Source organism: Notolepis coatsorum (genome assembly GCF_963971535.1).
Source record: "Notolepis coatsorum genome assembly, chromosome: 9".
NCBI lineage: Eukaryota > Metazoa > Chordata > Actinopteri > Aulopiformes > Paralepididae > Notolepis > Notolepis coatsorum.
In genome coordinates, this window is record NC_140173.1 from 65,177,423 (window position 1) to 65,202,970 (window position 25,548).

The window sequence follows — 25,548 nt, forward strand, 5'->3', positions numbered from 1 at the left end:
CTGCACACTAATAGTGTTTTGCAAACAAATGTTTTGATAGATTGCTCGTATTGCCACCCTTACTGGCAAATGTTTTGTTGCACTTGTGAACGCTTCGCTCTATCCGCCATCACGACTCAGTCCATGCAGAGCTGTCTGTGTCTGTGTGCAGCGCGCGTCGGCACGGAGACAGCGCTGAGATGCTTCCAGCTGCAGCACATCAGGTGTGCGGGGCTTGTATGTGCGGGGCTTGTAAGCGCTGCTGTCTGACGTGCTGCAGCTGCATACTATTGACAGCGCTTTCATTAAGGAGTACCCGTATGTATGTGTAGCGCGACTCGCGAGGAGTGTGTGTAATGACTCGCTGCTTCTCGTGCAGAGACAGAGAGAGGAGAGATCGTTCGCAACTTTTAAATAATAATAATAATAATAATAATTTCTCTAGAGTATCGATAGCAGTACCGAGGACGTCGGAGCTTATAAATACTCCGGTATTTTCTAATATAGTACCGGTTCCCGTTTAAAACCGGGGTCCGGGGGGCATCCCTAGACAAGTGTAAGAAATACATCCGTGTTGAGCACACTCATACAGTCAAATACTATGATTCATGCATCTGAACACTCACACACACAACACCGCATTGTTGTCAGTTATTGTTTGCCCACACAGGGTGAGAAAAAACAAACTGTTCAATGTTTGAAATAAAGTTGTTTTGTTCCTTGATTTATTGATTTATAGTTATATAAATCAACCTGTTATAGTCAGATTGCATACATATTTACCCATTTTCTCCAATATGGGGAACAGCATGAGTGAATATATAATCCTATTTTCGAGTGAATAAATAGGTATATTGTGTCTTGGGGCCATATGGGGGGACATAAAGTATTTGGACCCAGAGTTTTTGTTAACACCAAAGTAAGATAAATAAATAAGCTTTTATTAAAAATATACATTTCGAATGTTGATTTAAAATTCGAATGTCAACATTATGATCGAAGCATTCGGTACAGCCCTATAAAGCACATACCATAGTGGTTCAACATGACCAAAATCCGGATTATCATGCACGCAAACATTGTTGGCAAAAACCTCTGAATTTCCTTACAAGGTCAGCAATTAGATAATAGTAGATAGTACATTGAATTTTATTTCTATCCATCACCTTATTTTAGAAACTTTCAAATTGTAAATATGCAAAACAAAACAATCAAGGCAATTTTTGTCTACCAGCATTCACAACAGAGAAATGGCATTATGTAACTCACCAATGTTGAACTCACACAGACGGCAAACAGAGATTCTTTGATACAAACATGCAGCTCAATATAATCCTTTCACAATCAAAGTGATGTCATGTCAGAAAATACCATGTTTTATAGAATAACGTTTCAAATTATACTTGTTTTATGCAAATTATTAATTTTTGAATAGGCATAAAATGATAATTTTTAATCGATTTGTTTAGGCGAATATCCTTTCGTCTCAAAAATATATTTCCCCTTGATTTTACCGGCACCTACAATGTGTAGTGTATTGAGAGGGGACCCCATTAACTGTTACACCACTGAACGGCATGCTGGGTAAAGCTCGCTAGCCATTGTAGCATAACGTCTGTTAACAGCTGGGAGAACAGAAAAGAAAGAGACTGGCGATGTTACATGGTAACAATTAATACTTTTATTCCTGGAAACAACATTAGCCTGCTGCGACTCGGACCTATCTAGCTGTTTGCAATGACAGCAGCCAGCTAGCTCGCTCGTTTGATTACGTCACGTTCGCTATTAAGTATGTATTACAATGTTATCCAATATTAAAATGTTTGTATAAAGTGAGAATATCAGTGATGGCACATTTAACTTTTACCATATGGTTCAACGGGTAGCCCGTCAGTGGTTCCTCAAAGTAGTCTGCCGCCAAAACTGTCCAAGGGTGCTGCCTGCGTGCCGCACAAAATCTGCCCATTTCACATTCTAATTCCCTCTCTCGCTCTCACTCAACATAGCAATACAAATCCATCTACCAGACATCCGCACAACACAGGCTACACACAGCGATCATCCATGAGTTAACACTGCTGCTCATCATCACCACACAGACTACATACAGCGATCATCCATGAGTTAACTAGGGCTGACCTTCGAAGCTTTTTTGGCAATCGAAGCTTCGGGGCCGAGCTTCGATTTTAATTCGAAGCTTCAAAAAATAATAATAATTAAATACATTTTTTTTTTTTTTAAATACATTTTTTATCTTATGTTGTGGGACTTGTACAGCACTTTGGTAAACTTTGTTGTTTTTAAATGTGCTCTATAAATAAAGTGTATTGGATTAATTAATTAAATAGCCCCTTTCGTGACTGTGACGCAGCCAACAAGGTTTCACTCGGCTGCGCTGCCTGGGTGCAGTGGGGGTGCTCTCACAGCCAACGACATGACATTACATAATTATGTTGCAACCTTCGTCTATCAAGCAAACAATTATATAAATATTTATATGTAGTTGATAGAGACAAAGGCAGAATTCGACTTAATTAAGCACGTTTTATTAAGACAGATTTTTATATGGGTCGGGACACTTTAAATAAGCAGCACAATGAACACAAATCTGTCCGACATAGTCTTAAATAACAAACGGCATTGCTTCGCTTCTTCGTCGACATGTCTGCTGCACATGTCCTTGTTGTTTTCAACACAGATAATCTCCACGTGCTTGTTGTAGAGAGGTGGAGTCGAGGCGCCGCTTACTTTCGTTTCATTGGAATGGAGGCGCAAGATTTGAGGCAAAACTAATTTATTAAAAAAAAATTGGTATTATTATTATTGTTCGAAGCTTGTGCCATCGAACGAAGCTTCGAAGTAGTTAACACTTTCTTCGCCAGGCTTATACATCATTATACCCTTCTCTGCCAGCTCTATTTGTCTATGGAGAAGTTCCCCTTCTTTGCAGGGCTATAACTTTTTAAATTGTATTGCTAAATTGACATTACTATGGCCCATTCAACATCAAGTATCTATTGTTCAGGGTGTAGCAACGTTATACTTATTCATTCACATATTCATACTAAAATACGGTCTAAAGTAGGGATGCCCCGATCGATCGGCCACCGATCGTTATCGGCCGATAATTAGTATAAATATGCGATCGGGGAATTCCGATAATTAGTCATATTCGCCGATCGCGGAAACTGATCAAGTGGATATCTCACTCGCTTGTCTCAGACGCACAGGACCTGCAAACTGCTCCTCCTCCCTAGCCCCGCCCGTACCCGTGTAGAGTTTGTTCCGCCTCCTCTGCTGAGTCTAGATAGTGCATTCGACCTGAGCTAACGTTAGCTACCTAGCTATCGTTACTGTTTAAACAAAATTACCCAGTCAACTATTCACTTTTAGTAGGCATTGTCTAACGGTATTTAGCCGGCTAGCTACCGATAGCTCCTGATATCAACAAATGCTCCAGCAAGTCTTGTAGTGCATGTTGATACCTCCGTTAGCTCGCGTTAGCTCGCGTTAGCTGACGTTAATTCACTGTTCAAAACGAAATGTCCGATTGAACTAAATAGTTGTCTTAACGTCATCTAGCCGGCTAGCAGTAGCTACAGATAGCTCCTGATATCAATGTCTTATAACATTGATTGAATGCGTATTCGAGCTGAGGGCTTGCTGAATGTTAAATGACCAAAGCATAACGTTACCAATAGGGTCCCGCTGCAGCGCCGGAGAATCCTTTTTGGTAGCCGGAGGCTACTAGAGTACACACAGACAGTGGAGCTGTTTGCAGATAGCGAGCATTTTGACTTGTTGCGTGGTGGCGATGTCTCGCAGATAATACAAGTACAAGTCTAATTATATAATATATATATTTTATAAAAAAAAAAAAAAAAGGATTATATAAAATAATTTTTAATTTCTTTTTAATCAAAAACGATCGGTATCGGATCGGTATCGGCCGATATGGCTCACGACGATCGGTGATCGGTGACAAAAAACGTGATCGGGGCATCCCTAGTCTAAAGTATAAGTATGTTTTTATCGTTTTCTGCAGAACGTGATTTATAGCCCTAAATGCATTATATTGATGATTGTATACAGTTTGATAGCAATCGGCGCGAGATAAAAAATTTCAAATGGACGTGCTTCTAGAAGTTACTACTTATCATCTGATGTTGACCGAATGGGGGGGGAGGGGGGGGTCGTTTATAATTCCGTGGCCAACGTTAGATGATTAATCTAGTGTGGGTGATATGATCATTAGAGCAGTTTGTATCGAACACGTTTAAAAAAAAAAAAACTGAAACTCACCGTAGCTTCCTCGTAGCGTTGGGCGATGAGCGTGGAGCAAAAATATTCCTATTATGGGATGTTGAAATATGCGATCCATCTCCAGGTTGTATAATAGTATATACGTCCAAATCATGTTGTTTATCAAGTTATTGGTAACGGATTGCTATCCATTGTGTCTAGCTCGAGTCCCGGGACTATTAGCGAGTGATCGGACCGAATTGGAATGAGCACCAGCTTCCGTTTCCGGTTTCCGGTTTGGGCGATCCGCCACCAGATGGCGCTCTTGAACCGTTGGAGAGTTGAGAGGGGATCTCAAGTCTCCGGGGGAGAAATATGATTGCGATCACAGATTTTTGAAATATTGATCTCAATGACGTGTTACGGCGTCATTGGCAGAATGAGCATGGCGGGGAATGACGAGTTTAGGCGTTTTTGGCGATTAAAGTGTTAAGACAGCCCATGAGTTAACACTGCTGCTCATCATCACCACACAGACTACACACAGCGATCATCCATGAGTTAACACTGCTGCTCATCATCACCACACAGACTACACACAGCGATCATCCATGAGTTAACACTGCTGCTCATCATCACAACACAGACTACACACAGCGATCATCCATGAGTTAACACTGCTGCTCATCATCACAACGGGAGCGTGCCTATGTTCCCACAGCCCTATGTTCCCCACATTTCCTTTTTTCATACATTTGTATCTGATTTTATCCCCCTCTCTCTTAATTTAGTAGCCAATTACACCCAACCTATTATCCAATTGTCCTCTGGTAGTAGAGAGTTCGTCCGGGAACATAGGGCTGTGGGAACATGGGGCCTACTTTTGAGAAGAATCTTAGAAATGTGGGAACATAGGGCTGACTGGGACCATTGTGGGAACATAGCGCTGACCCATCACAACAATGCTTGCTAGTGCATAATGAATAGCCAACTACAAAAATACAGTACGGCTGCATAACTCATTTACTCACCATTAGTAGAGACACTTGTAAAACTGACTAACCAGATATCCTTACGGATTGATAGTTCTAATGATTTTGTTTTCCCATTGGATGTGAATAAGCCAAAACTGAACAAGCAGCACCTATTTCAATGTCAATGGCTTGAATGTGCCATGTTAAGCTGGTAATTCAGGCCCTCCAAAGGCCACTTAGCATTGTGGGATCAGTAGTTTTGTATGCTAATCTCTTAAGGAACATTAAAGCCTCAGAACTTTTCCTGAATGCCAATATTTAATAAGACAGCAGTCTGTGCAGCGGCCTAGAAAGTTAAGACCACCATCTAGCAGCGGAGCAGGGTTGGGGTGTTGGTCCTGGGGTGGGGGAGGAGATGTCTTTTGTGATGTCTTTTGTGGTGTCTGTAATAGTATACGTTTTTTTTTTTTTACTTTTTTTTATTTTTTAGCGTTTATCGCTTTTCTGGTCAAGTATGACCGACAGATACAGGGTGAAACGGGATATAGAGCAGGGGAAGACATTCTGGCAAATGACGGCGGGTCCGGGAATCGAACTCGGGTCCACCAGATCCGTGACGCAGCACGGTTTTCCCCGATGCAGAAATAGCGCCGAGATATGCGGTGAGCTACTGGAGCCCCCCCATTATAAGTTGTTTTTTATGTTCTGTATTTATAATTTTTATTATTGCTAATGTCGTTATTGTTGTGGTACTGTGTGGTCTTGTTATTATTACTGTATTTGTCTTGTTTTATGTATAAAATGGATTTTTTTTTAAATATTTGATTAAAAAAAAAAAAAGACTACCGTCTGTTAGGGTTGGGTAGCGTTCACATTTGAACCGATACCTGGAAATCGATACCGGTACCCGACAGTACCCATTTTCGGTACTTTCATTATAACAAACACGGCTTATGCTAGTTAGCTTAGTTAGCGGCTACCGCTAGTTAGCTTAGCGGCTAATGTGGACATGGCAAGGATGCAAAGCATGTTAGATACACATTGGACATTGCTCACGCTCAGTCTTTGTCTATTATGAAATGACAATTGCGTGTCATTTAACTCTTTCAGCGCCGGCGGGTCTAGCCATCTTTGTTCCTACTGCGCCACCGCTCTAAGAGATAGGGATGCATGGCGGTGTTTGCAGGGCTATATCTAAATTCTAGCTATGGAGACAATACTATGGCTCATTTGACAAACTATTCATGGTTCAACATGTTAAAAAAAAAATTATTTGTTCATGTATACCGGCAGTGGTCCCCAAACTACGGACCGGATCCGGCCCGCCTCCACATTTGGCCCGGCCCCCTAGAGCCCCGGAGCTTCTTTTTTTTATAAAGATGGCAGCATCCCCATCGTCTGTGCTGAATGTTTGTTAGTGTTTGATATTTTTTGTTGGTTTTTATTTTTTATTATTTATTTTCATTCACCGATTTGTGGACTTTTTTTTTAGTGTCCTGAAAGGCGCCTTATAAATAAAATGCATTATAATAATTATTATCATCCAGGAGGGAAATGAAACTTTGGATAGTAGGGACTGCATCTCTGCCTGTCCTGGCCAGGAAACACTTTGCAACTGTGATCTCCTCTGGCAGTAGTTGGATATTGTAATGTGTGGTGAGGGGTTGCAGCAATTCCACTGAGAGAAACTGGTCTGAGGCTGGATAACATGCCTGTATGCCTCTCAGAAGTTGTTCTCCAACTCATGAGAACCTGCTCTCAAGCTCTTGCAGCATTCTGTCGACGACTGGATAGACCGGTCTCCGTCTCAGCTGAGGTCTGAGCTTGTGCCACAAGATGACTCAACTACATACTCGTCCATCCTTTTCTGCTTCCTCCTTTGGCTGGTAGTACGTTCCTCAATCCCAAGGCCATTACATATGGCCTTTGTCCTGTCATACATGTCCACTGCCATCTCTGAGGTGCGATAACCTTTGAGTGTGTCCTGCACTGTGCTTTTAAATAGTACAGAGCTAGAGCTAGGTGGTCTGTAGGTAGTGGTACTGTATATTTATTTCATAAATAGTGTTATTTATTTCATTAATAGTGTTATTATTTATTTCCTGACTTTCTGTGAAGATCCCGGAAAGGGTTATTAATATTTGGTTATGTGTGGCTTTCTGGAAAACAATACATGTTTACGTTTAGGCACCCCTGCGATCGTCACACTTTTTCTGTTACAAACTGACCCCGGCCCCCACCAGAGAAGGGAAAAGTTATGCGGCCCTCACAGGAAAAAGTTTGGGGACCACTGATGTATACGTTTGCATGTTATACCGTGGTGAATAGTTGTATAGTTTAGGAGTGATCAGGGATCATTCCTGAAAAGCTGAGTTATAGGGCGCTACGTGAATTCTACTATAAGCGTTGGCGTTTCTTGCCTGGACACGATACTATTTCCAAATCAAATGTATATAATAGATATTATGTTTCATCATGAATGCGTGAAAGGGGGAGGGGGTAGTTTTGATGCTTTGATCGTCACCAACGGCATACGTTTTGGAGTATGTTACACACACACGTTGTGATCGAGGTGAAATCATGGTTGGATCAAAGCAGGATTGATGTCATATAGTCCTTACCTTTACTAGGAGGTATACCAAAAAGAATATTCCAATTGTCTGATCGCGATTTCCAGTATTGGTGTCCATCGTGTCCCCAACATAACCCAGCACAACACATGCATCGGGGGCATTGGACACGTTTCAATGTGATCGGGTGAACCGCTAGACTCGCCTGACCCAATAAACTGCGCCCAGAGGGAATTAAATGTAACACCGGGTGTGAAAAAAAGTTTCGAAGGGTGGGGGCGACACCTAGCAGGATGCGGCCGGTATTGCACTCTAGCGATCTCAGAGTGATTCCCTATGGTAACCCCGAGGTCCATGTGCCTGATATTTCTTTTATTCTATTTTCTTCTCGTTTTAGGGGGTCCTGGCGCTCAACGCATGGCGAGATAACCCGACTATCCTCGGGTCTGGCGCTGATTGAGTTAAAGGATAACTCCACTTTTTTTTTAAATTAGCTTATTTAACATCTTCCCTGGAGTTAGACAAGAAGATGCATACCTTTTTTGTCTCTGTGCGTGCATTTTAGCTTTGGGAATAGACGCTCCGTTAGCATAGCTTAGCTTCATCACTGGAAGTGGGGGAGGACAGTAGCCTTACAGTGCCTTACAGTGTATTGCAAGGTCTGACATTGACCAAACTTGATATGCATGACCTTGGTGGGCTCTAGGTCAACTCCTGAAAAGGGGGTCAATGTCAGACCTTGCAATCAAAAGTTAGGGGCGCACTGAAATTATGGCAAGGGTTATTAGCCCCCTAACTTTTGATTGCAAAGTCTGACATTGACCCCCTTTTCAGGAGTTGACCTAGAGCCCACCAAGGTCATGCATATCAAGTTTGGTCAATGTCAGACCTTGCAATACACTGTAAGGCACTGTAAGGCTACTGTCCTCCCCCACTTCCAGTGATGAAGCTAAGCTATGCTAACGGAGCGTCTATTCCCAAAGCTAAAATGCACGCACAGAGACAAAAAAAGGTATGTATCTTCTTGTCTAACTCCAGGGAAGATGTTAAATAAGCTAATTAAAAAAAAAAGTGGAGTTGTCCTTTAAGGTCCGCGCTGGTCTGTGTCCATTATGAAATGACAATTGCTCGTGATTGAAGGTCCGCGCTGGTCTGTGTCATAAGGAAATTACAATTGCCCGTCATTGGAATTCGGATTATTTTCTAACTGGGCGGGTCTTAGGTATCGAAATGTGGCACCAATTGATCTAACGTGAATCGATACTTGTAGTACCAACGTAATTCGGTCGGTACCCATGCCCTACTGTCTGTACTTTCATATAATTTGAAAAAACAAAAATATTGTTACTGATCTGAGCAGTTATAGTAAGATGTGATATTTATTAGATTTCAAGGGCACTGACCTTGCTGTTTCCTCAGTTTCTCAAGTTCCTTCATCAAGCACTCCTTCTTCTTCATGTGGATGTCTCTTCCTCGCTTCAGTGCTTCTCGTTCCTCGAGAATCTGTTTTTTTTTTAAAGAGGAACAAACATAAAACAATCGCAAATTCGCAATAGCCGTGACCGCGTATGTGCATGCATTCATACACAAAAGGGGCGTGGCTATATGTGTGCCCTTCCCTCATGATCAAGCTTTCCACAAAGTTTGGTCATGTGACGTGAATCCATTATGTTTTAAACACCTACAGAATTAATTCATACAACATATGCATGTATAAACATACTGTTAACACCATCAGTGCCACTTGTTAACATGGTAAAGCATGGTTGAATGCCACCACCCACTTCAATGATAGCGTTGTGAACGCATAATCTCAGTCTTAAATTATGGCTATGTGTCTAATCTGCCCATCGTTTATCAATGACTTGTTTGCAGTAAACATTGTCGAGACTGATAAAAAAAAAAAAAAAAGAAAGTTAATCGGTTCATTTCCGTTTTATAGCATTTTGAAAAGCCCTCGTTTTTCAGGAAAATATACAGATTCCGTGATAAACGCCCTTTACTGGACTATTCTGGCATACAAAAAAAAACTGTCATTTTTCGGCCTATTTATGAATAGTTTTCAAATAAACGCTAGATTATCGATAGTATATGTGTACTTATGCACGCTATAGAAGCGATCTGAAAAATATATTCTCTCATTTCCTGATCAGCGAGCACACACACACACACATGGGGCACACGCTGATATATAGGTCAAAATGTATCCGATTACCCCAAGACTGGTAAAATAAATTGCTTACCTCAGATCAGAAAAGATTATTCCAATTCCTGATCGCCATTCCAAATATCGATCGCGTTTATTGATTCAACATTGGGTACTGTAAATTATGTATTCCACGCGTTTTCCAGCTCGGCGAATCACTTGGGTCTCTTCAGATGCCTCGCCGGAGAAGTAACATGAGGAGGCTGGACCCCCCCCCCCCCCCCCCCCATCAGTGTAAACCAATGGGGTGCAGTTAAACAGGGAGAGACGATAGGGGGCGGTATTTTCCCAATTGAGCTCAGAGAGTCTGCAACACTAGCGTGAGGCTCGATTGATGAAATATGAATTCAAATCACTAATAAAAAATAATACGGCAAACAAACGCTATATAGCGTTGGTGGCACTCAACTGGCGGCATGAACTAACGACAAAACGCGTCCCTGGCACTCAAAGTGTTAAGAGGATCAAACATAAAAAAAAGACAAATACGGTAGATATAAATGTTGTCTACTGAACGAGGAACTGCTCTGTGAACCCCCTCAATCAAAAGGCAATTCATACAACACATGCATGTATAAACATACTGTTGAAATACTTTCACTTTGGAAAACAAGGTTTTACTGCACAACAATAGTAGAGTTGAAATGCAACACCTTTTGCTTTTGATTCTCATTGTTCTTTTCTTCAAGGACTCTCCTCTCACGGTTGTTTGCCTTGGAGCTTTCCTTCCCACTATCCAGACGCATGCTCTTTGATGATCCTATGAGGACGTAGAAGGAATAACGGCTTATTAACCTTTTAGTCTACCAGCTACCAACTTTAATCATTTCACCAGTCAACTTTCTTATATATATATATATATATATATATATATATATATATATATATTTATTTTGTAAAGTATTTATTATAATTTTTTGGAAGAACCTCTACATGATGGCTACAACCTGCCAGAGTGGCAGACAGAGTAAACAAAACCTATGAGCAGAAGCCCAAAATTACTAGAATTTGGTGTCACTAACAAATATACATTATATATTTTACAAATATAAAACAATAAATCATTAAGCTAAATGGAATCAATTTAATCTATCAATAAAACCACATACAGAACACAATACAATGTTCTCAACAAATTCCTGTGGGCTCACCCTTCATAGAGTCTTGCTGGCTTGCTTTACGGTATGGCTGATCATATGGTGATGGTTCCTTCTCACTATGCAAGTGGGCGCTCTTCAATGATCCTATGAGGCATAAAAGGATAACAGCACATTAACCGTTTAGCCTACCAGCTACAGTGGCTGGTCAGGTCCAAAATTCTCCATGCCACTTTCATAATTTCACCAGCCAATCTTTAGAAAGTATTATTATCATTATTATTTATCATTATAGTTTTTGGAAGGACCTCCATGATGGCTGGTAAACCTGACGGAGTAAACTAAACCCACCAGCAAAAGTGCCAAATTACCTAAATCTACTTTACCTAATAGATTTACTTATACTTTACATCAAATGATAAGCTAAATGGAATCAAATTCATTCATCAATGAAACCACATAAAGCATACAAACTAATAAATATATACTTTTCTGACAGAGTAAACTAAATCTACGAGCAAAAGCAATGTGGTGTTACTAACAAATATATATACATACACACATACATATATATACAGTAGGGCTGTACCGAATAGTTCAAAGCTTCGTTAATAATGTTGACATTCTAATTCTAATTCATTCAAATTTTAAATTTTTAAGTGGCCGGGTAGTGCAGTGGACTAAGCGTCTGTCTACCACCACAGAGACAGTGGGTGGGTACACATGTGTCGGAGGAAGCATGCGATAGTCTCCGCCCTCCCGGACCGACGGTAGGGGGTAGAGTGCGCAACAACCAGGAAGGGGATTGGGAATTGGCATAACGACTAACATTGGGATGGGAGAAAAACGGAAAAAGGGGGACATTTTCTGAATCTGAATTCATATTTCATCAACCGAGTCTACCGTTGGAAAATCAGCCACGCCAGGCGCTCAGATGTGAAAAAGCGCCCCCTATCGTCTCCCAGATGGTAATTCACCCTTTTGGATTGGACTCAATGAAAATGAATGAGAAAAAAAAAACGGACTCCACATTTTACTTCTCACTCATGTAACCGGGGTCGATCAGCTTCATGCTGGACCTTCAGAGCAGCGGGGATTATGTGTTTTTACAGTATACGCGTGGTATCAATAAAAATGGCGATCAGGATGGCAATCAGGAATTGGAATAATCCATTTGGATACCATCTGATCTCAGGTAAGGAATCTATGTTACCAGTCTTAGGATAATCAGCTTTTTCTTTTTTTTTGTGATATGGTTGTTTGACTAAGAGCGATCAGGAACAGAGAATCGATTTTTGTGATATGGCTGTTTGACTCTAAGAGCGATCAGGAACTGAGAGAATCGATTTTCAGCGCGCGGCACTAGCGTGCACACGTACACATATACTATCTGTAATCTAGCGTTTATTTGAAAACTATTCATAAATAGGCCGACAAATGACAACGTTCTAGAATATTACAGTACGGGGCGATTATCATGGAATCCTCTTTTTTTTTGTGACGAGGGGTTTTCTAAATGCTATGAAACGGAAATGAAGCGATAAAAAAACAATCTGCTTCGACAATGTTGACTGGAAATAGGTCATTGATAATGCGACGGGCAGATTAGACACATAGCCATAATTTAAAACATAGATTAGGCGATATTAATGCTAACATTGAAGTGGATGTGGGCATTCAAGCACTAAATGTGCGCCCCCTGCTGGGCATTCAAAGTGTTAAAGAAAGTTGATTTAAAGGGGAACTATCTTATAAATGGCCTTTTTGAGTGTTTAGCATTGTTTCCTAGCTATGTGAACTTATATTAATATGATCCATGTCTCAAAATTCTCATATTGGCGCATTCTTCCAATTCTCCTCTCACAATATTCACCCTCACTGAACTGAGTCATTTGAAAATGTGCGCGATATGTGATGTCAGAAAGACACCGCTGCATGTTAAAAATATGACGAAAGACATTCGAAGCTTCGTTCGAAAAATGACATTCGGTACAGCCATAATATACAGTTACCACATACCAACTACCATACTTTTCGGTAGGGATGCACCGAATGGGAAATTCTTGGCCGAAACCGATACCGAAAATAGGAAACAGTTGGCCGAAAACCGAAAGGCCGAAAATGATTCATAGAATAGAATTTTCTTTACCAATGTTGTTCAGCTACCTGATTATGGAAAAATATATGATTATGGCTAAACTTAACTTAAATAATAAATAATCACTATTATGGGTCTTTTTGTATCACAAACAGTACTGTATTTGCAAATCTGGTATGTCATAAATGTATAGATGTAGCAGTACTGTCTATCTGTATGTCATGTATGTCATATATGTCCTGATGAATTGAAAATGGGGGACCCTGATGTAAACAAGACGAAAGTCTTTCTCTGGTCTGCATCCCCTTAACAATTGTGTGTATTGAGCTGTACTGTATTGTACCCATTCTGCAATCTGTTAATAAAGTTTTCAATCAATCAGAGAGAGAGAGAAAGAGAGAGAGAAAGGCAGACATCTGTGCTCTACTGAGCACACCTTTCTAGTCCCCAGATGACTTTGGCACAGTAGACAGCGTCAATGTGAGAGAAACAATCCCTCCCCCTCTCGCTCTGAATAATATGCATATTAGATCACTCGGTGATATATATAGTAAATAAGGATAAAGTACCGTACTTTTCGCACTATAAGCCGCACCTGACTATAAGCCGCAGCAGCTAAATTGAATGACGTGTACATATATAAGCCGCACTGGACTATAAGCCGCAGGTGTTTTAATGTTTAATTACCATATGTAATTAGCATTGGGACACAATACTGTCGGACAAATAACAAGCATTAACTCATTTACAAGTTGTATTAAGTTTAGCAAATAAGGGAACAGATAAATAACATTTCAATGCAGTCAAAAAAGCAATATTTAGATGTTTACATTTTCGAGTTTGGTCACGTCGAGTCACATATAAGCCGCACCGTTATATAAGCCGCAGGGTCGAAAAATGGGGAAAAAAGCAGCGGCTTATAGTCCGAAAAGTACGGTATGTTAAAGACGCATTTATTGGACTCGTTGCGCGCGGAGTTTACATACTGTAGAAACAGCGCGACTCCCGAGGAGATGCATTGCTCCCGAGTCCCAAGAGGAGTATCACGCAGGACAGACAGCGTCAATGTGAGAGAAACAATCCCTCCCCCTCTCGCTCTGAATAATATGCATATTAGATCACTCAGTGATATATATAGTAAATAAGGATAAAGTATGTTAAAGACGCATTTATTGGACTTGTTGCGCGCGGAGTTTACATACTGTAGAAACAGCGCGACTCCCGAGGAGATGCATTGCTCCCGAGTCCCAAGAGGAGTATCACGCAGGACAGACAGCGTCAATGTGAGAGAAACAATCCCTCCCCCTCTCGCTCTGAATAATATGCATATTAGATCACTCAGTGATATATATAGTAAATAAGGATAAAGTATGTTAAAGACGCATTTATTGGACTTGTTGCGCGCAGAGTTTACATACTGTAGAAACAGCGCGACTCCCGAGGACTCCCGACTCCCGAGTCCCAAGAGGAGTATCACACAGGACTGAAGAGCTCACAGCGCGCATGTAATGAATCCGCGTTTTGATGACATCATCACAACAACACGCGTTAGGTTGCTTCTGTTTCGGTGATATTTTTTCGGTGAAAAAACTCTTTCGGCCGAAAGCCGAAAGGCCATTTTTGGCCATTTTCGACCGAAAACCTTCAGTGGCCGAATTTTCGGTGCACCCCTACTTTTCGGACTATAAGCCGCGGCTTTTCCCCCCATTTTTCGACCCTGCGGCTTATATAACGGTGCGGCTTATATGTGGACAAAACCCAAAAATCGAAATATAGCTTTTTTTACTGCATTGAAATGTTATTTATCTGTTCCCTTATTTACTTAATACAACTTGTAAATGAGTTAATTCTTGTTATTTGTCCGACAGTATTGTGTCCCAATGGGAGTCATTCTCTGTAGAGGTGGGAACTTAAAGCTCAATATAAGAACGGCTATGCACCACTACCCACAGAATCGAGAAAGAGCAATCAATCTGTCAATCCTTTCCGTGTCCGGGTGAGGTTTCCCGTGTTGAGTCAAATTAAGCCGCAGGCTCCACTCCTTACATATGGTAATTAAACATTAAAACACATGCAGCTTATAGTCCAGTGCGGCTTATATATGTACACATCATTCAATTTATCTGCTGCGGCTTATAGTCGGGTGCGGCTTATAGTGCGAAAAGTACGGTAATAAATACATAATTTTCTCAATCAATTCAAGTGAGCTCACCCTTCATAGCGCAGTCTTGCTGGCTAGCTTTATGGTATGGTTGATCATATGGTGATGGCTGAGGGTAATCATGAGAGGGCTGAGGTAGCATGCCCATGCCTGGTGGTGGGTACATGGGTGGCCACTGCTGAGGAGGCATGTAAGGCATGTAGCTCCCATACTGCCCGTAGCCAGGGGGAGGGTAGTTAGGGGTAGCCATGCCATGCGGCTGGGATTGACCAAAGGGAGACATGGGGAGAACAGGGTGTGTGTTTGGATCCAGGGTAGGCGGTGGAGCCGCTTGGGGCGAGGCAGGCACCTCCCAGTCACGGTTATCCTTCTTTGCTTCTTTGATACTCTGGGACGTTCCATAAGTGCTACGCCTGTCTGATGGGGGGGACTTTTTATGACCGTCATCACTGCTCCAGCTGCCAGCCTTGCTCCGACTACTGCTGCTGCTGCTATCAGAGCTTCGACTGCGGCTCCTACGTCTTTTTCCTCCACCATGGTCGCTGCCATCTGAACTTCCTGATGAGTTACGTCTACTCCGCCTGCCAGGGCGATGGGTGGGGGTCTTAGGGGGGGGCTTGGTCCCATGTAAGCGTTTCTTCGTCCTGGCAGCCATCTGGGTAATGTCAGCCACTCCCAAGTCCAGCCCAATGGTTTTAAGAAGGTCTTGGATCTTCTCATATTCCTCAACCTCCTGACGCCCCTTCGCATTCAGCAGCTCTGTTCCAGGCGGGTAGGCTGGGTTAGGCACTTCAACTTTTATATTTTGATCAGGGGTGATGGTGGACCTGCTTTGGTACCTCATGTCCACCGTCTGCTGAAGATGAGAGCCCCTGGGTGCATGGTCTGCCATGCCAGGATGGGCCAGGAGATGAGGTGAGGCCACAGACGGGACAGTATATGTTTGAGCCATTGCAGCGTGTGGTTGTGGATAGTCCCGATAAAGCGCCTCTTCATTCCCATCCCTGTACAAGTCAGAGACGTCGTGTTGGTGGGCAGGTTCAGCTGGCACCTGGGGTCTGGGATCATCTTCATCTCCATAGAGAAACTTCTCTTCATCATCAATGTCATCTTTGCCTTTCACCTCTGGTATTGCATCAGCACTGCCTAGAAGGTTAAGGATCCCAGTAAGTTCCTCATCGAGTCCAGCTCTCTGAGCCATCTGAGGGTCCTCCCTCAGCTCTGACATCATAGAAGCCAACATATGAGGCTCCATGTCTTTCATGGCAGTAAGAAAGCGTTCTGCAACTCGAGACATGTTGGCACCCTCCAAACCTCTTGGAGAATCGCTGCTCTGAAAAGCCAAATATGAACAACAAATTAATAAACAGAAACCATAGACATGGTTCCTGATTGTTATTGTTTATTATAATAAATTAAGAAGTAGATATCAAAAGTCAGTAGGAATGAATGGAAAGAAGATAATGAAGTAAACGAGAATACACATTTTATCTGAGGTGCATGACATATCAGAAACTCAAATACAATCTCTGGAAAAATATTAGTTCTTAATTCCATTGCAGGAGTAAAAATAGTGTTGAATGCTAGGGGTGGGAATCACCATAGGCAGGGAACAAAATTAACTTTTTGACTTACCAGCCATTTGGCTGGTAGATTTTAAAAACTACCAGCCAGGCAGATTTTTTACTAGCCAAAAATTAAAAATAGCTTTTTAGTATATCGCCATGTGTTATTATTACTATATAATACTCTCATATGCTATTTTCAATTAATATCATAAACAACATAAGGAATATTAGCATAATTTTGAGTGGACTGAAGGAATGAGTCTGCGTTAGTTTTAAATGCAAATAATTTATTGAAACATAGAAGTGGGGTCGGGGAAACACACACTGTTTCAACTCACCACCCCTGCATCATATTGTAGTCTAGTCTGTCTTCAAACTTCCACTCCTCTCGAAACCTTTTTATATTTGAATATCAACATTATCTGTGCATCCTCAGTAATCCTCAGTTTACTACAATATACTCCTCTCCTGAGTCCTGACTAGTGACTTCATCGTCTTTCCAAACTCAGGCACACACAGAGAAAGGGAGAGTGCCCCCCCCCCCCCCCCCCCCCCATTTCCCTTTCCCCAGTCCACACTGTCTGCTGTTCTCTATGGCTCTGCCGCTGATCAGGATTAGCTTGTTAGCTTACGCTAACATAACGTTCATTTCGGGCGATGTGGGCATAAAGGAAGGGCGACGATGCAATGCATGTTAGATGCATTTGACCCGTTGTGAGAAGAAGAAAAAAACCACAGACTTATTTCGGCTCGCAAAATAGGCGCACTGCTGTGTAGCTCTGCTCTCAGGGAACAAACTTAACTTTTTGACTTACCAGCCATTTGGCTGGTAGATTTTAAAAACGACCAGCCAGGCAGATTTTTTACCAGCCATTGGCGGTTGGCTGGTACTTATTTTGTTCCCTGACCATAGGCCACATGATACAATATTATCATGATGCTTAAGTCACGATACAATATTATCCCAATGCTTAAGTCACGATACAATATTATCACGGTGCTTAAGTCACAATACAATAGTATTGTGGCAGCGGACTGAGAGCAGGGGACACAAACAGGCTGGATAAGCTGGTCAGGAAGGCCAGTAGCGTGGTTGGGGTGGAGCTGGACTCCCTAGCGAGGGTGGCGGACAGGAGGAGCCTTGCTAAGGTCCAGGCCATCAGGGAAAATCCCTCCCACCCACTACACAGAGACTAGGCTGACAGGAGGAGCATGTTCAGTGCTAGGCTCACACTACCTAAATGCAGCACTGAACGGCACAGGAAGTCCTTCATTCCAACAGCCATCAGACTATACAATGCATCACTGTGCCTCACTGCATCACTGAGCACAGAGTGACAGTTACCATCTTCCTGGACTCTTACTTTTGAAACAGCACTGTGCAATACTACACTTACCGTATTTATTTATTTATTTACTGTATATTTTATTCCATTTTTATTGTACTCTTATCTTAGGCAATTTGATTTGTTTTGTTATTCTCATTCGTGACCTGTTCAGTCTAAATGTTTAACACTTTCCGTGCCAGCCGTGCCAGTCCTATTAACCCTGTTGCGTGCCACCGCTCTATTCAATGACAGAGTTCTCACATTTGTGAACGCATAAACTATATCTTAAATTATGGCTATGTGTCTAATACGACCGTCGCTTATCAATGACTTGTTTGCAGTCAACATTGTCGAAACGGATATATATTATTATTATAATTTTTTTTTAAATCGGTTCATTTCCGTTTTATATCATTTTGAAAAAAGCTTGTTTTTTTAAACGTTCAGAAGAAAAAAAAGATTCTGCAGGAATCGCCCTTTACTGTAATACACAAAACACGTTGTAATTTTTCAGCCTATTTATGAATCGTTTTCAAATAAACGCTAGATTATCGATAGTATATGTGTACTTATGCACGCTATAGAAGCGGGCTGAAAAATCCATTATCTTATTTCCTGATCAGCTACACACACTCACAGCCACATACACGTCGATATATAGGTGAAAACAGCTCGGATTATCCCAATACTGGAAAAATAGATTCCTTACCTCAGATCAGATGTTCTCCAAAAAGATTATTCCAATTCCTGATCGCCATTCCAAATATCGATCGCGTTTATTCATCCAATGCTGGGTGGTCAAAAGACATATTCCACGCTGTTCTGATGGTGGGCAATGACTGGGATCGTCTCCGGTTACTTGCCTGACAAGTAAAATGTGGAATCTGGTCTCTTTTTTCCCCCCATGCGTTTCATTCAATCCAATCCAATGGGGTGCAGTACCATCCGGAGAGACGATAGGGGCGGTATTTTCCCTGTTTGAGCTCAGACAAATCCCCACTGGTAACGTGAGGCTATATTGATGAAATATGAATGGAAATCGCTAATAAAAAAAAATAACGATTAAATGACGAGAATGTGCCTTTCATGCCGCATCCTGAACTCAATTCGAAGCTCTAAGTTTAATGAATCAAGTGTGATTTATTTTATGGTGATGAGTGATCATCATCAAGCCAAATTAAGGATTAAATAAAATGAAGCACTGTTTAAAATATCCTCCGTCAGAAAGCTACCTAAAACAAAAATATTAATAAATATATAGATAAATAGGAAGTAAATTTTCTTGCTTTAAAAAATCAAGTCGTTTAAAATACATGAATTAACTAAAAAATTATATATGAATCTGCACCTACCATCACTGAAGGGGAATCTTCAGAGTCCATCCGTCTCTTCAGGATGGACTTGGTGGTAGGTCTGTTAAGAATCTCCTCCATCTCTTTACGTCTCCTAGCCAGCTCTAGCTCCTGGAATTGGTCGCCAATTTTCTTGTCTGCATTGCTACTCTGACTGCTGCTGGTGCTACTAGTACTCATACTGCGACTGTGACTCTTGGGTTGGCCCTTGCTGCGGCTGTGGCTCACGCTACGTCCATAGTTCGGACTGCGGCCTCTGGACCTCGATCTACTGTGAGCACGACTCTTGCTCCTGCCACGACTCTTGGCTCTGCCTTCAGGGCTGCGACTGCGAGCTCGACTTTTGCTCCTCCCGCGACTCTTCGCCCTGCTCTTATCGGGGCTGCGGCTTCGACTGCATTGTCGGCTCTTGCTCCTCCCGCGACTCTTCGCCCTGCTCCTATCGGGGCTGCGGCTTCGACTGCGTTGTTGGCTCTTGCTCCTCCCAAGGCTCTTCCCCCTGCTCCTATCAGGGCTGCGGCTTCGACTGCGTTGTTGGCTCTTGCTCCTCCCAAGGCTCTTCCCCCTGGCTCGGTCTCGACTGCGGCTCCTCCCTCTACTGGCGCTCCTCCTTCGGGAGCCCCGGTCATCAGGACCAACATGGCCAGATTTTGGTGGGTAGTCTCTGTAAAGAGGAAAACTCCATTTATATATATGAGCAAGTTTAACTGCTTCATTGTCTTCTCCCCCCCAATAGAAGAACATTTTAAGATAACAAACCAATACATTGTGAAAGGTCAAAGTGATGCTGAGAGACTAGAAGTGTAATCATTTCCATAGATTTGCCGCTAACGGTTCATACACTACGGCACAAACCAATAATAATAACTAGACAATTCCGCGCGGGGGAAATTGTGAAAGTGTGGGTGACGCCTGTGCACCGCCGGCCAACGGGAGAGGGTCTCTCGCGAGTCTCTATGACAAACAAAAAAAGTGTTAAAAAACTTTTCAGAGTTTAAACTTTTCCGAGTTTTTAAAAGATTTTGGACTTTTCCGAGTGTTAAAAAAATTTGGGACTTTTTCGAGTTTTTCAATTTTTTCTGACTTTTCCGAGTTTTTTTTGTATTTTATTTTTGTATTATTTTTTAAACAAACACAAACAAACATGACAACACACGATAAGATATACAAGCATTAGTTGACAGTGCACATCCAATGAAATCACCATTTAGTTAATCGTCTTATACAGGATATACCCCTAATACCTGTTATCCGAGTTTTTTGAAATTTTTTGGACTTTTCAGAGTTTTAGAAATGTTTCGGACTTTTCCGAGTTTTGACTTTTTCTGAATTTTCCGAGTTTTTGAACATTTTTTTCTGAGTTTTTGAAAATGTTCGGACTTTTCCGAGTTTTAGAATTTTTTTGGACTTTTCCGAGTTTAAAAAAATGTTTGGGACTACAGGGGTGTGGCCTAAGGGGGCGTGGTCTAAGGATCGGGGGAGTGGTCAACATCGACCAATGAAAGAGGATATCCCTACAGAGTCCAATGGCACAACCCGCAAGTCTTGATGACAAACGGTTCAAGAGATACACTGAGGGGGTGTGGCCTAATGGGGCGTGCTCTAAGGATCGGGGGAGTGGTCAACATCGACCAATGAAAGAGGATATCCCTACCGAGTCCAATGGGTCAACATAGACCAATGAAAGAGCACATCCCTACTGAGTACAATGACATAACCCGCAAGACAGGGCGCTGTCAAGCAATTCAGTACTGCAACACAGAGGGCGATTAAGGGTTAAGTCCATGAGAGGTCATTGGCAGGTCAGCTGTAGCCATGTGCCATGAGCCACACACCCGTTAGGCTGATGCAATCATGCATCAGCTGATGCAATCACGAATGACTATGCACTTTCACTTTGAATGTATTTCAATGAGGGCAGACACATGACTGCATTGTCACGATGATTAAAAGCAAACGATAAGAGATGAAGCGTTGTGAAGCGGTGCGGTGAAACTTTCCGAAAAGTAATAGCACTGTGAGCTGGAGCAAGCCGGTCGTTTTGATACCTTCAACGCTCTGGGCGGAGTTTTGTTTGCAAAATCGGTGGAATAAAGAAGAATAAAAAGAGTATAGATCCTAATAGTGTGGGTGGCAACCTATGCCAAATACAACGCAGTTCGGTTTCCGGGTTCCTCTGATTGGCCACTAAGCCCACGTGACCGCGCGCTAGCACGCCCCCCTTATCGCCCACTGCCGCGCTGTGATACACGGCTCGCAATACACACAATTGTTAACACTTTCTATGCCACTCACGAGTTTTCTCGGAATTATTAATATCTCGTTGAAAGCCACCCACGAGATTTCTCAGATTTTTTTCTTTTTTAGTGATCTGAAATCATATTGCATCACGCGAGCCTACCCTAGTATACCCGAGCGCCGCCGGCGATCAGATGTGGAAAAAAGCGCCCCCTATCGTCTCCCAGATGACATAAGGGATTTTGGAATGGACTCAATGAAAATGGATGGGGAAAAAAATCCTGTACTCCACATTTTCCAGTCCACTGATCCAGCCGGGGTTACCACAGTTTATTCTGGATCCTCTGAGCGCCGCGGATCATGAGTTCCTACTGTACCACGTTGGATCTATACACTTATAGATTTTTTTTTCGAATGGTGATCAGGAATTGGAATATACCAGTTGGATATCATCTGATGTCAGGTAAGGAATCTATGTTATCAGTGTTAGGATAATCAGACTTATTTTGATGAAGATATAAGCTGTTTTGTGAAATGGGCTCTTTCGGTTTCACTGTAAAAATCCGAGAGGAAATGAACACGGCGATTATCCGTGCGCGGCTCGAATGGGCGTGCGTGTATGTATAATATTGATCATCTAGCGTTTATTTGAAAACGATTCATAAATAGGCCGACAAATAACAACGTTCTGGAATATTCCAGTAAAAGACGATTATCATAGAATGCCCCAGAATGGACTGTTTTTTTTACCTCAAAACGGGTGCTTTTCAAAATGCTCTCAAACGGAAATGAAGCGATAAAAAAACAATCTGCCTTGACAGCACTGACTGGAAAAGGATTCTTTGATAAGCGACGGGCAGATTAGACACATAGCCATAATTTAAAACGATATTTAAAAGCGATATTAAGCGTAACATTGGCGCCGATGGTGGCATTGAAGCGCTAACTCTGGCGCCACCTCGTGGCACTGAAAGTGTTAAGGGGATGCAGACCAGAGAAAGACGTTTGTCTTGTTTACATCAGGGTCCCCCATTTTCAATTCATATCGACATTTATGACATACACAACATACATGACAGCTTTGGCTGTTTGTACGATGAAACAAAGAACTTCTAAGATATACATTAACTTGGATTTCAGTGATATTCAGCGGTTATGTCAGTGTTCTTAAAAGCTTGTAGTTGTGCATGTCATAAAAAAACAAACTCGCATCATTTGGGTATTTCTGAATGTTTTGGCATATGAGTCTATATAGGATGCATTTTTGTGTAATTGTTTGATCATAATACAGGACTAAGGAACATGGTATTTTTTTATTTCAAATTATATATATAGGACTATGTATAAAGAAACCATTTCTTCTTTCAGAAAGGCTGATATAAAGCTAATGTTTTGTGTTATTGTTATACTCATTGAGGACCATTACATTTGTAGTATTAATCGTAGAATCATATCATATCAGTACCTTCAATAAAGAGTAGGGATGGGAATTGATAGGATTTTATCGATACGATTCCATTATCGATTCTGCTTATCGATTCGATTCTTTATCGATACCCTTATCGATACCTGCTCAATTTATAATTTACATAAATAAATTGGAAATGCAACAGAACTACATTTACATTTAGTCATTTAGCTGATGCTTTTATCCAAAGCGACTTACAAGTTCTGTACGACAAGCCATCAGGAAGGGCACAACTCTATCAGCTGAGCAACAATGTTCATCAAAGTGTTGAGTGCTACAGTGTAGGTTAGTTTATTAGGACAAGTGCATGACAGTACGGTTAGTTAGGGTTAGATTTTTTTTTTTATTCAGGTGGTCGAAGAAGTGCGTTTTTAGTCGACGGCGAAAGATTGGACGTGATTCGGCTGTCCTAACTGGGGTGGGTAGTTCATTCCACCATTGTGGGGCAAGGACTGAGAATAGGCGACTTCTCTTTGATGACCCTCCCGGAGCTTGGATAGGAGTAGGTCTGAGGTGGCCAGAAGATGCAGAGCGTAGGGGTCTAAGCTGGTTAGAATAACAACATGCAACTTGACATTTCTGATTGTCATTTATTGTTGAGCCCCCATGTCAGAAAAATACAAAAACTGTAAAAAATAAAACATTAACTATAGCCTACACTTAAATAAAATAATGTATTTGAGATTCTCTTAAAATGTATTTATTTTTTTATTCTTAAACTAATTTAATCTATTGAATAACAGGTCGTTATTCCTCCGACTTCTGTCTCACACACAGACAGACACACACACACACAGACACAGAGACAGAGCTCCCTCCCCGGTAGGGTTGGGCATCGTTTGGATTTGAACGATTCCGGTTCCGATTCCGATTCTCCATATCGATTCCTGTTCTAAACGATTCTCGATTCCGATTCTTTGAGGTGCAGGTCAAAACAGGTCACAGCTTATTTCGAAGGAGATTTTTTTTCAAAAAGAAAATCATACTATTCACATTTTCAGTTGACTTGATACAGTTTAATTTGGTTGCTGTACTGTAACTAGGGTATTAATTAACAAACAAAAAAAAATAAAAAAAGTAAAAAAAAAATAAAAAAAAAAATAAAAAAATCGAAATTTAGAATCGAAATTCAAATATGTTACTTCCGGTTCCAGAACCGGAAGTTAGGAACCGGTTCCTATTAGAACCGGTTTTCGGTGCCCAACCCTACTCCCCGGGCCCCTGTCCTATAAGGTATTGGCTTGTGTTGCTACACGGACACATTTGTATGTTGCACCACCATGGCTTACAGTGTAGACTTGTAAACAAACACTGCGGCTCTTATTATATGTGAACTAAAGAGTACAAGGTTTACACAACAGCCCCCACCTGCTGCTTTATTGTATTTGTACCTGTACTATCCGCTGTCAGCTGTTTATCTCTCTTTGTGAGCTTGATTAAATAGCGTTAGCTCACGTTAAATAGCGTTAGCTCCGTGGCTAATTTTAGCTCACCCTGACCTAAATCAATGACTAGGTTCTAAAGCATTCAAGTAGTTTTCACTGCACATAGAAGTAGCCAAACAGCGGGAGCATTTCGGGAGCATATTACCAAAATCCAGGCAATTTCGAGCCCTTAAGGAATCAAATAAGTCTGCCATGGCTACATGCTAACGCTAACGTTGTTTTGAAAACCTGGCAGCGATAAGGGAATCGAAAGTCACGGGAGGCACACGGTTCCAGGCATCGGCCAATTAGGAACTTCGATTCCCATCCCTACTAGGGATGGGAATTGATAAGATGTCATCGATACGATTCCATTATCGATTCTGCTTATCAATCCGATTCTTTATCGATTCCCTTATCGATCCCTGATAAATTTATAATTTAAATAAATAGGAAATGCAACAGAACTAAGCTGGTTAGAATAACAACATACAACTTGACATTTCTGATCGTCATTTATTGTTGAGCCCCCATGTCAGAAAAATGCAAAAACTGTAAAAAAAAAATATTTAACTATAGCCTACACTTAACACTTTGCCCATCTCATGCCCCTCTCTGCCAGCACTATAACCCTATGGAGTGGCTCACCTTCTTTGCAGGGCTATAACTTTAATTGTATTGCTATATTGACATTACTATGGCCCATTCAACATCGATTATCTATCGTTCAGGATGTGGGAACATTATATTTTTTCATTCATACATTCATACAAAAATACCTTCTAGAATATAAGTATGTTTTTAATGTTTTCTGCAGTAATTCCTAGAACGTGATTTATAGGC

The 25,548-nt window shown here is 41.5% G+C and overlaps 1 protein-coding gene across 2 annotated transcripts in view; it reads right to left on the bottom strand.

The window, feature by feature from the left end:
• Positions 1-25,548, bottom strand: part of LOC311234486 (uncharacterized protein) — a 52,174-nt gene that overhangs the window by 20,671 nt on the left and 5,955 nt on the right. For both annotated transcript variants that reach the window (XR_014620104.1, XM_084321695.1), the window contains exons 3-7: positions 19,576-20,239; positions 15,379-16,660; positions 11,123-11,215; positions 10,625-10,731; positions 9,169-9,268 (exon numbers count right to left, since the gene is read on the bottom strand). Coding sequence is in view for 1 of the 2 variants with exons in the window: in XM_084321695.1 (XP_084177821.1) it covers positions 9,169-9,268; positions 10,625-10,731; positions 11,123-11,215; positions 15,379-16,660; positions 19,576-20,239 (2,246 nt within the window). In the remaining variant the exon portion in view is untranslated. The remainder of the gene's footprint in view (positions 1-9,168; positions 9,269-10,624; positions 10,732-11,122; positions 11,216-15,378; positions 16,661-19,575; positions 20,240-25,548) is intronic.